Source organism: Atta cephalotes (genome assembly GCF_000143395.1).
Source record: "Atta cephalotes unplaced genomic scaffold scaffold00003, whole genome shotgun sequence".
NCBI lineage: Eukaryota > Metazoa > Arthropoda > Insecta > Hymenoptera > Formicidae > Atta > Atta cephalotes.
In genome coordinates, this window is record NW_012130067.1 from 338403 (window position 1) to 355224 (window position 16822).

Consider the following 16822-nt stretch of genomic DNA (forward strand, 5'->3'; position numbering starts at 1 on the left):
CCCCTCCCTCCTCTCTCTCTCTCTCTCTCTCTCTGTGTGTGTGTGTGTGTGTGTGTGTGTGTGTGTGTGTGTGTGTCTGTGTGTGTGTGTGTGTCTGTGTGTCTGTGTGTGTCTGTGTGTGTCTGTGTGTGTGTGTGTGTGTGTGTGTGTGGTGCGTGTGCGTGTGTATGCGAATGTGTACATATATCCTAATGAAAGACATTAGGAGACATGCGGCCTGAAAGATTTTGCCTATACCTAAAAATGGCCTTCAGTTTAAAAAAGGTTGCGCATATCACATATTCAAAATCCCAAAATCGATAGTAATTTTACAATTTCTTTATACGTAAGACTATCTATAATTAGAAGAGAAAGAGTAATTATAATTAAATCACACTTAATAAATAATGGGTATAAATGAATTTGTGAAAAAATCGCCTGTAATCCGCGTCATTACATTTGTATTAAAACGAATTCTTTAATTTATAATACTTATAAGAAGCACGAAAATGCGCTCTTCTGGATATAGATGTATATGTATCGCAGATTGAACATATGGTAAGATGTAATAAATACACTCACCCCTATCCGTGCGGCATTACATTATACTTTAACCAAAATACGCAGCGAATATACTTTAACCCCAGAGGAACAAGTCACACTGAGACTATCAGATCAATAAACAATGGATAATTTGTTAATGCATGTTAAAATAACTCTCTCATGATTCATCTCACTCTACGTGCGTACATTTTCCACCCCATAAACTCACCCCAACTCACCCTCAAGGAGTTCACCCGTACGCATGCGTTAGCATTCAGATGCTCATCTTGCGAAGGATCATCGAGCGACCTTGAATAGTTTGAAACGCGTTCTGCAAACTCAACTGTTGCAAAAAGTAGATCCGTAAGCACTCGCTGCTATTGGTGTATTCTTTTTGATCATCCAATAGCAACGAGCGCTCACTCATCTGCTCCGTAACTCGAATCCGCTGAACGCGACCATTCACACAATTTGTATAGCCGTATAAAGATATATATATATAAAGAAGATTATCCAATCATATTGGAGGAAAAGAAGAATTCCGAAATCTATTAAAAAGAAACTATTGCAACCTTTTAGGCTGTGCTTAAAGTCTCGCTACAAATGCTTTGAAACATTTGATGGATTATTAGAAGAAAGAATTTTACAACTGATCAAATAAAAAACGCTTCAAAATATTTGTATCGCATTAATCGTATTAAATCAATTAAATTGTGAAATAGTCAATACATTTTATTGTATTGTTAGATAAAATATTGAACTATTAGATAAAATATGTATTTTATAATTCGAAATATTTGCATTTTATTTTTATACTCAAATTAAATTAGTGTACAACGGCTTTAATATACATCAGCGAGTTGATTCTGTATCTTCAAATAAAGTGAAAATTACAAAAGTGAACAAATTTACTAGATGTTGACCAATGAAATTATTAATATTCTAGTTCGCTTATTTTTTTAATTTTCACCTTGCTTCAAGATACAGAATCGATCCCCAGTGCTTCCAATCGAATTCGCCATAATGTTTATTATACGAAGAAGGAAAAAATGCTTTTAGAGGAGTTTATTTCCGCAAAAAAAGCTATCAAAAATAATTATCGATGTATCAGATTTAAATTAAAAGTTATCGAAAGTAAAAAGACCGGTGTGACGAATTAAATTTAGAGATATCCTTAGTTATGAAAGCTACATCTCCTCAAAGAAACTCCTAACTCCTTTAAGAAAAGAAAGATAATAAGGCTCCTTGTTTGATCAAGGAAGGTTTATGAAACAACATAAAATGAAGAACAAGGAATCTTCATTCCTTAAAGAAGGACTATGAATATGGGTATTAATTTCAACTTATTTTTCGTCTTTGTCTAATTCTAAAGATTAGAAAAAGACGAAGAGTAAGTTGAACCGAGATTAATTTTGATGGAAATGGGCTTAAATATTCGAAATTCCTGATTTGTATGTAATTGAATATATGAAAAATATATAGCTTGAGTTTTATAGGATATCTTATTTTAAATAGTCCAATTGAATATTTCAAAAAGAAATACGGCAAATAAAGACAAAAATTTGGATGTTTGAAGGGGAAAAAATAATAGCAAAGCTGAATTAATGCTACATAAATATTTTTAAAATATTTGTAAAATGAATATTAAAATTCCAAAATAACATTTCAAGAATATTCCGATTTCTCCCGAAATATTTCCAGAATGTAAAAGCAATATTTAAATGATGAAATATTTCATACACGTACACTGTCGTTTATATAACACGCTAATGTCTGTTTATTTTTCCAAGATTTCGTTTCCCAAAATTCCAGACATCATAGAATAGCATAGATTGGTCGTATTATCTACGGGATCTTTATGCAGGCACCACATGCACGTTTTGACACCGAGCTCTGATTGGTGAAAAATGGGTAATGAGAATAAAATTTACTCTCACAACCGGTTTTTCACCAATTAGCGCTCGGTATCAAAGACACTCTTTTTAGTTTACTGAGTATTTGATTCTGTTCGCGTTGCACTTTTTGCAGATCTCTTGATATGTGTATAAAGGCTATGTTTTAAATTTGCCAGCTGCCACTGCTAGCTACAGTTTACGTTACATGCTTTATAGATTTTCAGTACAAAGCAGTCAATTGGAACATTGCCCAAATAGTAACTTTCTATTAAATTATTTTAATTTCAATATTTTTAAAGACTGATGCATTATTAAATTGGTACAATATGCATGAAAATGATTAATTAAATACACATATCATATATTTACACATATCACCGAAATTAAGATAACTCAATAGAAAGTCACTAGTTAATATCTTCCGTATCAAGTGTATGTATGTACGATGTTAACTAGTGCTATGACTGACTTGCGTGATTCAAGTGTGTGTATGCTGTATGTTCTGTAATGTCACACTAGTGAAAATATAGCTCGTATGTAATTTCACATGAAGATTCGTCGGATCGTTGAGCTATTTTCAATTATGATCATCTGCAATGATTGCAGTTACACTCTCGTATGATAAAGAGATTACATTTGACGTATAAAAAGATGGTGACTGACCGATAGCGAGATTTGATAACGCAAATCTTGAATATTTCCATTTGTCCTTGTCGCGATAAGATCATCAATCCAGTGTGTAATGAACAGCAGATCAGCGCTCAAGATATTGTGAGCGGTCGGAGACACCAATTTAGGTTCGTATTTGCTAATATTGATAGCTAACATACAATGTTACATGTAGACGAAGTTCGCAGCTTGTGGACTGCTCGATGATTTGTGTTGTAAAGTCTTGGTGATAATCCTTTGTACATACATATCTGGTACGTAAATAATTTCAATTGGAAAAAAAATTGATCGTAACTAAAATTTAGTGTAAAGTTGTCGCGTATATAGCGACGTAATGACGAAAAATTCTATTTCTGCATACTTTTAAATTCTTCGTTTTTATGTACTTGAGTTTGCCGAATTTATTAAGACTAGATTAGATTGAATGTATTATATAATTATACTGATTACATTGTTTTTCAAAATAACAAAAGCACAATTATATTTTTTCAATGATTAATTTTTTATGCTATTACTGATGTGTGTGTGTATGTGTGTGTGTGTGTGTGTGTGGCGCGTACGTGCATGCGCGTGTATATATGTATGTGTGTGTGTGCAGCAAATTACATACAGATATATAATTATTTACTAGTTGATATCATAAATATAATCAACCTTTATAGTTAACTGTACTTCTAGAACTTATTGTGTGTACATTGCAGATATCACAAAGGAGTAAGAATATTATGAATTCTTTAAAATAGTCACCTTGAATTGCAATAAATTTTTTACAATGTCTCATTGCGAGGAAGATACAGCATCTCCTGGTTTTCACCAATTGAGTATTACAAGTAAGTTATACTTATGGAATTCCAGGTGAGAAAGACTAAAGAATATTTTTAACCTATATTAAATGTTCTGTTTTATCAAAAGGAATATAATTGTATCAGAATTTTTTTTAAATTTGTTTATATTATTTGTATTTAGAAGAATTGCACAGTGAAAAAAAAGTGGGGAAAAAAAATTTGTAGCATTATATTTAGCATTATTATATAAGTTACCATTGCTGTTTTCTATTCTAAATTCTGTTATATTATGCATCATCAATCAAATGTTATCTTTATGAAATTATATTTGCTTGTTAACTAAATATTTTCTTCTGTTACATAATGTTTCGTTATATGAACATATCTAATTAATGAAATATAAAATAAATGTAAAATAATTATACACATGATTTACATCTTTAAAATAATATATTTTAAATTCAATATTTTATTTCTGTAAAATTAAAAATTATTTTATTAAATTATAAATTGATATAGTGCAATCAAGGTTGTATAATTGTTTTATTTATATTAATAATGATATTCGATTATTTCAGTTGAAGCAGCAATATTGAGAAGTTCAACTTTTTTAAAGCCTAATCCATACATAGAATTTTCAGTCGATGATAAAAGCCCTCGCAAAACAGAAGTATCAAAGTCTACATATCAACCAAAATGGAACGAAGAATTTACTATACTTGTTACACCATATTCTCAGTTGCACTTTCGATTACTTGACCATAGTACATTTCGCAAAGATACTTTAATAGGAGAAAAACGAATAAACTTGTTCCAAGTATTATCGCATTATAATGGAAAACTAGAAAATTTAGAATTAACATTTGACTTAATGAGTGAGAGCAAGCATGATTCTCAACTATGCAAAGTTGGTGAATTGATAACGGTATTTGATGGACTTAGAATTGATACCACTAATGAGATGCCAGTAAATGTTATTGAACCATCTTGCCAAATACAATCTGATGGTAAGAACAATATTACAGTGATTGATATACAAAAAATTTTGAAAATAATATTTTAATATCTATAATGGAAGTTTGTTTAACATGTTCCATGTCATGGATCACCTAAAACCATGTTGGACTTATCGTTTAAACTTGATATTTTGGCTATAATTTTGGATATAAAAAAAACATAATTATGAAGTAATTTTTAATATACTATATGCATATATTAGTACATTAGATATATTAGTACATTGGATTATCTTCTTAATAATAATTTTTGTATTTTTTCAATCATGAAATATATTTTATTTAATAAATCCAAAAAAACAAATCCAAACAAAAATATCGGCGTGCAACCTAAGCGGCATGATGATGAAATCAAATTCGATTAAAATTAGCCTGGCATAGAACGTATTAAAGAAATTGAAAGAATACGTGTTATCACAATTTTCTTTCTTTTTTTTTCTATTTAAATTGTATCATTTTAGGTGCCACAAATGATACAATCAATAATCGAAGCATTCTCAATGGTGGAGTCCGTGCGCGCATGAGATTACATAGCTCAGAAAATCTTGCACCATCTATATATCGTGGTTTGGCAAACATTCATCTTAGTCCCAATTATAGTGGAGGAAACAGTCAAGCAAACAGCAACAAAAACATTGGATTGTCTACTACAATCTCGAATACAGATAGTACATCAAGTGGCAACGTCGGTAGTAGCGCTAATACTAACAGCGTTTCTACAAGTATTTTAGTGAACGGGCACGCGATTCCAATGACAGATAAATCTATGGTATCAGGAAATCGGCATGCCACAGATGTACGAACTTTCACAGGTAGATCGATTAAAGAGCTATCGTTGGCTTCAGCCAATTTATCAGAGAATCGAGCATGGAGCAATAACAGCAATGTAGATCAATCTACATTGGTCAAGTCGGATTCACGTGGTCCGCCGCGATCAGAACAATCTTCCTCGATGATATCCGGGCAACAGATTTGCGCGGATGTCCGTATAATTCCGCGACAAGATCAATCTATGCTTCCTAATACGGATAATTCCAGTGCTTCTCAAACAGATGTGAAAGCATCGTCGCATGTGGATACATGTGGCAGTGCTAGTGCCCTACGATTAGAACAATCGATTGTTACAGATGGCCGTGTAATGGCACGTTTGGAACAATTGGTGAATAATATTCCTTTGGATCCAGACGATTTGTTGTGTCAGAGACAATCGGATCAACCGGCAAATATTCGACGAACGAGTATGACAAATGAGGATCAACGCGGAATGAGACAACAATCAGAACAATCTACAAACATTCGTGTGGCCGAGGATTTACGAGGAATAAGGCAATCCGAGCAATCCACGAATGTTCGTGAGGATTTACGTGCGACAAGACAACAATCGGAACAATCCACAAATGTTCGCCCGCAAGAGGAGTTGCGAACTCCGCGGGTAGAACAGTCAATAAGTACAGCACCTCATCTAGATCTATGTGGAGTTTCACGTAGCCAGCAAAATGCAAGTGTTCCACTGACAGATAATCGTGCTGTAATTTTTCGATCAGAACAATCGGCAGTGATTCCTCTCTCTGATGGACGAACAATTCCTATTGTGGAACATATATCTCCTGTTGCGCTACCAGATTCTCGTTCCAATGTGCCGCGAATTCCACAGACCACAGCTTCAAGTCAATCTATTGCTGCATCTGTGCCTGGACAATCTGTGACACAACCAGGATCTTCCATAGTGCTTACTGAAGATATCAATCATTCCGAAGAACCTTTGCCGCCTGGTTGGGAAATGAGATATGATTTATATGGAAGAAGGTAATTATCTCTATCTTATATCTCTCAAGTTATTAGATATTATCTCTGTCATATATCTGTTGTGCTGTTAGATATTATGTCGATCATAATACTCGAAGCACGTCTTGGGAGAGACCACAACCTTTGCCTCATGGATGGGAAGTTCGTCGAGATCCAAGAGGTAGAATTTATTACGTGGATCATAATACAAGAAGTACCACATGGCAAAGGCCAAATACAGAAAGATTACAACATTTCCAACATTGGCAAGGTGAAAGGCAATATGTCGTACAACAAGGCAATCAAAGATTTCTTTATCCTCAGGTAATTAAACTAATTAGATTAAATAAATTAAAATAATTTAAAGTCTCAATAGATTAAAAGTCAAGATAATCTTTAATAGATTGTGCTATACTTTCTAATTATATATTAATAGCAAAATTTGATAGTATAACAAATAATATAAGAAGAATAATATTATAAATGAATTATACAAACAAATTTTCAAAGTAATCGATTGTGTTCGCCACAATAGCTGTCCAAACAAGATAAAAAATGATGGTCTATAAAATAATAAATAAACAAATTAAAACTTTTATTTAATGAGAAAACATTAAATTAGATTTTGTAGCATTTGATCTGATTGGATTATTGTATTGTAGGCTCATAATAGTCAAGCTTCTGTTGGTCCATCGACATCCATGGTAGATGATGATGATGCTCTGGGACCATTACCGGCAGGTTGGGAAAAACGGAAACAACCAGAAGGAAGAGTTTATTATGTAAATCATAAGAACCGTACTACGCAATGGGAGGATCCTCGAACTCAAGGTCAAGAGACCGGAATGGATGAGCCACCGTTGCCAGATGGCTGGGAAATACGATTGACGGAAGATGGAGTTCGCTATTTTGTGGATCACAACACTCGAACAACGACATTTCAAGATCCAAGACCAGGTGCACCCAAAGGGTTAGTGTCAAATGCATTGTTCAAGCTTAACATGCATACGTCATGTTCCGATATACTCTACTAGTACTGAAAATCTATAGTATACGTAACGTGTACTATAAATTTTCAGTATTGGCAGTGTATATCAGAATACGCCTACAGTGTAAAATAAAAAAAAATTATAACTATATATTCTATTTGCACAGTCCAAAAGGTGTATATCGCGTCCCGAGGGCATACGAAAGGTCATTCCGATGGAAATTGTCTCAATTCCGATTTTTGTGCCAGACTAATGCGCTGCCTAATCATATTAAGATTAGCGTTAGTCGGCAAACATTATTTGAAGATTCTTATCATCAAATAATGAATGCGGAAGCCTTTGCACTAAGACGACGATTATATATAATATTTAAAGGAGAGGAGGGATTAGATTATGGAGGTGTATCTAGGTAGGATATACAGATATATAATAATAAACTTATTATTAAATAGACATTTATAGAATAATCATATATCCACTTTGTATGAAAAGCTAAATATTAAAATTTATTTATATAATGCTCATTCTCAATTGCTATGGAGAAATTAAACAATTCTAATTTTCAGGGAATGGTTTTTCTTATTAAGCCATGAAGTTTTAAATCCGATGTATTGCCTATTTGAGTATGCCAATAAAAGTAATTACAGTTTACAAATAAATCCAGCATCATATGTTAATCCTGATCATTTACAGTATTTCAAGTTTATAGGAAGATTTATTGCAATGGTATGTTTTTTGTATTTATAGATAATGGTTTATGTTTCTTTTTTTTGTATTATATAAAATCATTTTATTTTTCTCTTATTTTAGGCTCTGTATCATGGCCGATTTATATATAGTGGATTTACAATGCCGTTTTATAAGCGCATGTTGAATAAAAAATTAGTAATGAAGGATATAGAATCTATTGATCCGGAATTCTACAAATCCCTCGTATGGATAAAAGAAAATAATATCGATGAATGTGGCCTAGAATTATACTATAGTGTGGATTTTGAGATTCTTGGTCAAGTGATACATCACGAGTTAAAGGAAGGTGGTGATAAAGTTAGAGTAGGTGAAGACAATAAGGAAGACTACATTAGGTATATCTCTTTGTAACAAAAATGATTGTAATATAAAAAAATTATAATAAGAAAGAAACTACATGGTATGTATATTGTTGCATTAATTGAAAAGTGACATAAATAAACATTTTTTAGATGAAACAAAATTTGAAAGGAAATTGACTCTATAGATTAATATATTTTTGTATAAAAATTACACATTTTTAGATTTTTTGCTTATATAAAAAATTATCAAAACTGAAAGAATTTCATCCATTTTGAACTATTCGCGTCCGGTCATTAATCATATAAAATTTTGTAAATAACAATATATGATAATATTTAAGAAAAAATAAGTTTAGATCCTGAAAAGATAAATATTGTCAATCATCTTATGTCTCTCGAAATCACAAAACTTTTGTCTAAAGCATTTTTTTCTAAAATGCTATTTAAGAGATATTTGATGATCAAGTAAACTAGGACACCCTATATAATTGATCAGGAGATGCAAGTCCAAAACCCTTATGAAAAAAAAATGGGCAAAGTTCTTTACACTATACTAGGATTGTAGTGTTTGAATTTTAAGAACTGATGATAGTTTTAAAAAATACATTATGAAAGTATAACATAAGAGAAGAATAAAGTTATATAAATGCATATTAGCTATCTTAATTAAAACATTTCAGAATTAAAAAAATGCTTTATTGAAAAGTTGCTAATTGAAATGTTACTTTTTTATTAATATAATAATCTATGTATGTACGCGTATATTTGTAACAGCAAATTCGGTTGGATACATTAGTGTGTTGTGCGCATTAATGTGTTCAATCGCTATAAAAAAAATTCGCTATAAGATATGTTTTTATTCGTGAATATTCGACAGATTGATGACAGAATGGAGGATGACAAGAGGTATAGAAGAACAAACTAAAGCATTTTTAGAAGGTTTCAATTCGGTTGTGCCACTTGAGTGGCTCAAATATTTCGATGAACGTGAATTGGAGCTCATGCTTTGCGGTATGCAAGAAATAGATGTTGAAGACTGGCAACGCAATACTATTTATAGACATTATACTCGTAACAGCAAACAGATTCTGTGGTTTTGGCAGGTACATGTTCTTAATGTTATATCAAAATTTATATCAAATTTTATTGTAATTACAATGTTCAAATATGTACTGTTTGTATTTTAGTTTGTAACAAGAACAGATAGCGAAAAAAGAGCTAGATTATTGCAGTTTGTAACTGGTACTTGCCGTGTACCTGTTGGTGGATTTGCTGAACTAATGGGTAAGTTTTAAAGAGACAAGCTTATTTTTACTAAAAATAATAAGTGTTCAGAATTTGGTAAATTAAATTTTTTTAAATTAAGTCAGATTAGATTAAAGTTATGTTAAAGTTGTGTGAAAATTTAACTTGATTTACAAGTTAATCCATAATGAAATTAATTGAATTAAAAGTTAAGTTAATAAAAAGAATAATTGAAAAATCAAAAATTAAATGTGTTTTGCTTCATGATTTCAGGATTTTAGCTTTATAATTGAATATAATTGAAATAACAAATATACATCTTATTTAGAAATATACTTAGGAATTAGAATTTTTTGAATCAGTTTTTTGAATGTTTCCTCACTATGAAAAATGCTATAGATTAGTGAGAGTTAGTTAGACCTATGTAAAGTATATGTATACCTGTATAGTATATGTAGACGCGTGACTTATTTATTTACAACAAGACTTAACTTAAGAAAGTGAAATTAAAAATTAATAGTAATAGCCAATGAAAAAAAATGTAACTACATTAAGTTAAAATTGAGAATCTAAAATGTAACTATAAGTCAAGTTAAAGTTATTTAACTTTTTAACTTAACTTTTCTTGAATGCGTGCGTACGTGTCATATATTCTATTTTATAAATGTAGATATAATTCATAAAAAGATTGTGACTCAATATAAATTGATCAATATTATTATTTACTGATTTAAACAATCAATTGATGATTAAATTAAGAAAGTTTAACAATAATATGAATTTTGTGCTATATTGTATTACAGGTAGTAATGGGCCACAAAGGTTTTGTATAGAGAAATTTGGCAAAGATACTTGGCTACCAAGATCACATACCTGTTTTAACAGATTAGATTTACCACCTTACAAAAGTTACGACCAATTAGTAGAAAAACTGAATTACGCAATCGAAGAAACGGAAGGTTTTGGCCAAGAATAATTGTAAACATATTAATTAATAATTACTGTGGTAGGTACACTGCAATAGTGTATTAATGACAAAAGCAAAATTTAGTGTCGCGAACTGATGGTAAACGTTTCTATGCTACATTTGAAATCTGTTTAGGGTAGCTATAATTGACATTGTAAAAGTTGCAAATAATTGAAGATGTGTATATTGTTCCAAAAATTTATATGAAATGTCTTAAATTATATGCAAATAATGTAATAATATTTAAGTATTACTCTATTATAATTTATTCCAATATTTCATATTTTATCGATATTTTTAACTTATCCACAGATATTGAATAGAATATTAATAAGGCATGAAATTGATAATAAAATTAAAAATAATATAAATATATATAAAGAAACTATATAAAAATGTAAAGTTTAATGTTTTTTTTGCAGCATACACACACACACACACACACACACACACACACACACACACACACACACACACACACACACACACACACACACACACACACACACACACACACACACACACACACACACACACACAGAGGAGGGGTTTACAATTTGCTTCAGAATGATAATGCGGAAAGATTTTTGAAAATTAAATAAAAGTGTATGCCATTTCTTATTGTATGCAGTAATTTTTCAAGTTTTTAAAACTGCTCAATCAAGATCTATAATTAAACTTATTAAATGATTATCTGTTCATGAGTTATGCATATACATATAATTTAATTAAATATTGTAAATATAATATTACATTTTTGCACATATGTAAATATAATTAGGTATCAATCTTGGTATCAATACTTAACATTATTTACTATTTACTACCAGTAAATAAATAAATTGCATATATATATATATATATATATATATATATGCATACAGAATTTTGTTGTTTCAAACGTAATGTGTTGTATATTTCGGAAAATATAAAAGATATAATGTTTCAAATCAAAATTGTACGGTTTGAAGAAATGAAAAAAAATAAAATAAAATAATTTTTTTAAAAATTAGTTTTTCAAGATCGTATATACAGTCATTTTTTTAATGGAATTGAAAATTATAAAAAATAATTTACAAGATAATATTCTTGAGGCTTCCACGGGTGCTTTCTATAAAGATTATGCGTTTTCTCCGTGTCCAGATCCATTCTTGGAATGCCAACGTTTCGTGAATCTTGCAGTCCACTTCAAATTTACGAGATATTTTATATTTTATTTTGGCACATGAAATATCTCGTAAATTATTGATTTTTCGATAGTTACCTTCGACAGTTACATTTACCTAACATTTTTATGTGCAAAATAATCAAAGGAATTATTATGTAGAAAAAAATCAATTTCATTAAAAAAAATTAGCGGTAACCTCCATATTTGATCTTAAAAGACTGATATTTTTCAAAAATTAATTTTATCAATATTTGCATCCAACTTTCATCTGAACAAAATATCTTGTACATATGTCTGTGCAATATTACGTGTAATATAATCCTGATTTAAAGATAAAATAAATACAACAAATGAAAATTTTTAGATTATTAGCGTCATATTGCTAGTAATGCCTGATTCTATAGAAAATTATTTTAATTACAATTTATACCAATGCGATAATATACAGAACATAGTAGAAATCGAATAGTTAATTGCAATCTAATTGTATATGTGCCGTGATTTATTATGACTTCTAAGCTTTTCTAATTTATTCATTTATTTTTTCGTTTATTAATTTTTTATTAAGCCACGAAAACTATTGCTCAAAAATAAAAAATAATGACGTATACTTTTATTAATTTTTAAAAAACTTTCTTATACTATTTTCATTCAGGGATTTTGAAACAACTTGTACACAGTACTTTAATTGCCTTAAGTAATATCCCGAAAAAGTATGGAAGGCAGAAACATTTCAGAATTTTTCAAAATATTTTTTAAAATTTTGTGTTAAAAATATTAAGATAGAATTATCAAAAAAATGAAGTTCACAAGATATTTTATATTTTTTTATTTTATACTATTCTGGTTTTACTTTAACATAAAAGAATATGTTGTAAATTATTGAGGTTTTGATAACTTTTCTTTTATGTGCAGAATAATTAGAGGAATCATTTTATGTAAAATAATAAAAAAAATTTATAATTTCAATTAATATAGGAAATAAATGCATTTTAATGGTCTAATAATTCTATATGAATTTAAACGTATGTAGTCCTTTAAACTGCGCACTAAATGATTTTTCGAAATATTTGCCTGGGGCAATTAAAATGGGATACTTTGTATATATAGAGTGTCCCGGAAAAAATAATATAACTGAGTCACAAATTCTCATTTTAAAGTAATAAGAATGATAGTTAATCAGATAAGGATTGATCGTGTATCTTGAAACGAGATAAAAATTTTAAAAATGAGCAAATTTACTGGAATATTTATACATTTCATTGGTCAACATCTAGTAAATTTGCTCGCTTTTGTAATTTTCACCTCATTTCAAAAACACAGATGAAAATAACCCCATAAATTTCTATATAAATTTTTATTTTATGACCGTTATCAAGATATTTGTTTTCAAAGATTTGGAAAGTATTTTTCTTGAATAACTTGAACTCTTCATGTATAATTTTATAATTATTAGGTATAGATATATCATAGACATGACTATATAATCAGGGGATTAAGTTGATAGAATGAGAGCGTATAATATCTTCTATTTTTTTATGAGAATGATACTACTACGTGAATTCGAGCCACATAAATATGTATAAATTTCACTTATATTTTATTACATTTTAATCACAATCGTTTATTAAATATTTACGCGAATGAAAGGAATATTGTCATTCTAGAAGATGCAACGCACTCTCTTTCTATTTAATGGGAAAAACGCATTTTTCTTGAATTTTTTAATTCATCGATTGATCAATCGCATTATGCGCAAATATAATTTTGTTTTGCAAAAGCTGTATAAAAGTAGAATAAAAATTATTTAAGAAAAATTTTCGAATCTTGGCAAACAAGTATCTCAACAATGTGTAGTAGGAAAAAAATTTATAAAAACTTACAGGATTATTTTTATCTAATCTGTATGTGCTCTCGTGAAATAATGCTCATCTTTACCAGAACATTCTGTATAATATTTTATAGGCGACTAATAAAATACTTTATGTTCCATCTTAGGAAGTTTAGAACAGAAGTGACTATAGTTATCTCTTTATATATCTGAAATAGCGAATATTAATAATTATACTAATTTAGATACATTATCTAAATTATCTAAATAATATTATAAATATTTGCTATATATAAACGGCCAATTTTATTGTAGAAAGAATTTCTGGATATTTTTATTATCGGATATATTTCTCATACATTTGTATTGTCATTTATTTAGAGATTTATTGATACCCTGCATATTATCTCACAAATATATGAAATTACCTAATAACTATTTTTTGCTGTATTTATAGTAATGTAATATTGAAAATTATAAAATTGTGCATTTGTTTGTAAGTAATATATATTTTATGTATATAATATCTATGCAGTATAAACACAATCATTTGCGTGTATTACTGCATAAATAGATGCATATATGTGCGTATTGAATATTATTTAAATATCTACAAAAATATTTGGATTTATTAAGATAAATCAGGGTAAAACATTTATTTAAGTATCGAAGTAATAAAAAAATAAAAATACCTGCTTATAAAATGTTGAATATACTGCTATTACAGCATATATTAATATTTGTAAAGCATGTTTATTTTTTAAGTTCTCTTGTATAATATTAATTCATATAAATATATTTATAGGTAATTTGAATTCAGTGCTTTATTGTATGCGTACATCTTTTATTATTTTTCTCATATTCTGATTGTTTCTGATATTCTGATTGTTTTTCTGTGATCTAAAAAGAGATATAATTTCCTGAATTTAAAATTTTGAGGAAATATTGATTATTACATTTACATGGCATTCTTGATCGAGTTTAATAACATCTGTAGTTACATTTATTGCAATGAATTGTATCATCAATATTTTTATATTATATTATATTTTTATTTTATATTATTTAATATTATACTCCGCGTGTATTTCAAAAAAAAATATTATCTGAAAAAAATTCATTAATATGAATTAAAATCGATATTTTAAAATGAACGTAAATGCAATATATGATATTACAATCAATTATCAGAACATTCAAGATTTATGTAATTCAAAAACAGGTAAATTCTTAACAATAAATCATTTCTTTCTTATAATATTATATTATATTTCTGAGCGATTCGATAGTATAAATTGAAAAAATTTTTTTGTCAAATGATAAATTTATTAAATACACATCTATGTATATAATAAATATTGTATAAAGTATATTCTATCAAATAAAGAAAACTTTGTGATTAGAAATTATGAAAGGAGCACCTCTATTGTTGATTCAATTAATTTAATATATTAGTTCATTTAATTTATTAGTATTCGTATATTACATACAGGAGATATATTAAATATACTAGGAATAAAGACTATAACTTTTTTATCTATTTCTTGCTACAATTTTGGATTGGGACCAAAAAACTTTTCCCACGGAAAACGATAAGTTGAGTTGTGATCACCTATGTTATCTTTTACAGAAGATTCCCACTTTTGGTTAAAGTCTTTCAATTCATCTGCAATTAAAATTTTCGTATTAAATTATACAATAGCAAGTACGGTTATTAAGGGCGGTATTTATATTCAGTTTTGTTTTAAGACTGTTTTAAGTTATGTCTTAAAATTGGCTTATGACATCTTAAGACTATATTTAAGATAGTCTTAAATATAAGAATCGACTACGATATAAGAATATATAAATATAAGAATATCCTGAGTGTTATGAAAATATATAAACTGCTTTCAATTTGGATGGTCACGCGTTGTAAGCTTTATTTTATTTTTATCGATCATTATATGTGGAAAGAAGAATGAAGCTTATGAATGCGTGTGAGCAACCTGACATCCCAACCAGAACACTACAATGTTACATATTTTTGAATATAAACAAAAAATTAGATCTCAAATGTACATATACAACCTCTTGAAAAGAAAAAAAAACGTTTAAAGCGTTTCAAAACGTAAAAGAATTGTTTAATAGACTTAAAATCTGATACTCTTTTCATCACTCAGTAGACATTAATGAAGTTTATATAGAAATTTCCTTTTATAACTAGTTTTATAATTACACAATCAAATTTGTTAATTTGCTTATTTGTCACATTAATTTTCAAATAAATGCATAAATAATTTTTTAATGAATACAATATTAGAAACTATAACATGTTTCCATTCATAATTTCTTAATTATTTTTTAATTAAATTTAATATATCTATCATACATACTTTCATCCATATTAAATAAATCCTCAGATCTTGTTTCAACGCCATTTTTATCTCTTTTTATACTAACAACATATGTTTTGTTGTCTGCTTCTTTTGAAATAACTGTCTCCTCATTGCCTTCACTATCTCTGATTATTTGCTTTTTCTCAATAGTTCCATCAGCTCTACGTATAATTTCCTTTCTAACAGATTTTCCAATTGAGAAAGTTGATATGGAAGGTTTTGTTATTTCCATATTTTCTTTATTCCACATTTTTGAAAATTCTACCGGCCTATAATATGAATTGTAAACATCATATGGGTAATTATTGTGAAAAGGAAACTTCATCAACGATTTTGATTTTTACATTTAAAATCGATATAATCCTAAGTCATGCACATTGAATCACGTGACGGATTCTTCCAATTTTTTAGATATGACATTTTATTGATTAAACCTTTTTAAAAAATAACTGTTTTTTTTTACCAATTGATTAATTTCATTTTATTATATATATATATATATATATATATATATATATAT

General features: G+C 28.7%; 2 protein-coding genes across 2 annotated transcripts; one reads left to right on the forward strand and one right to left on the reverse strand.

The window, feature by feature from the left end:
* Positions 1-3858: 3858 nt before the first annotated feature.
* LOC105624290 (E3 ubiquitin-protein ligase Su(dx)) lies at positions 3859-10934 on the forward strand. The gene is made up of 11 exons (XM_012205653.1): positions 3859-3916; positions 4450-4878; positions 5349-6693; positions 6765-6996; positions 7335-7642; positions 7828-8070; positions 8228-8387; positions 8472-8746; positions 9591-9816; positions 9901-9997; positions 10762-10934. Exons 1-11 carry the CDS (start codon positions 3859-3861, stop codon positions 10932-10934), a joined length of 3546 nt encoding a protein of 1181 aa, XP_012061043.1.
* A 4304-nt stretch (positions 10935-15238) lies between these two features.
* Positions 15239-16627, reverse strand: LOC105625694. Its single transcript, XM_012207017.1, has 2 exons — positions 16300-16627; positions 15239-15590 (listed from the first exon to the last, which is right to left on the reverse strand). The coding sequence occupies exons 1-2, from the start codon at positions 16625-16627 to the stop codon at positions 15472-15474; spliced, it is 447 nt and encodes a 148-aa protein (XP_012062407.1). The 3' UTR covers positions 15239-15471.
* Positions 16628-16822: the final 195 nt, after the last annotated feature.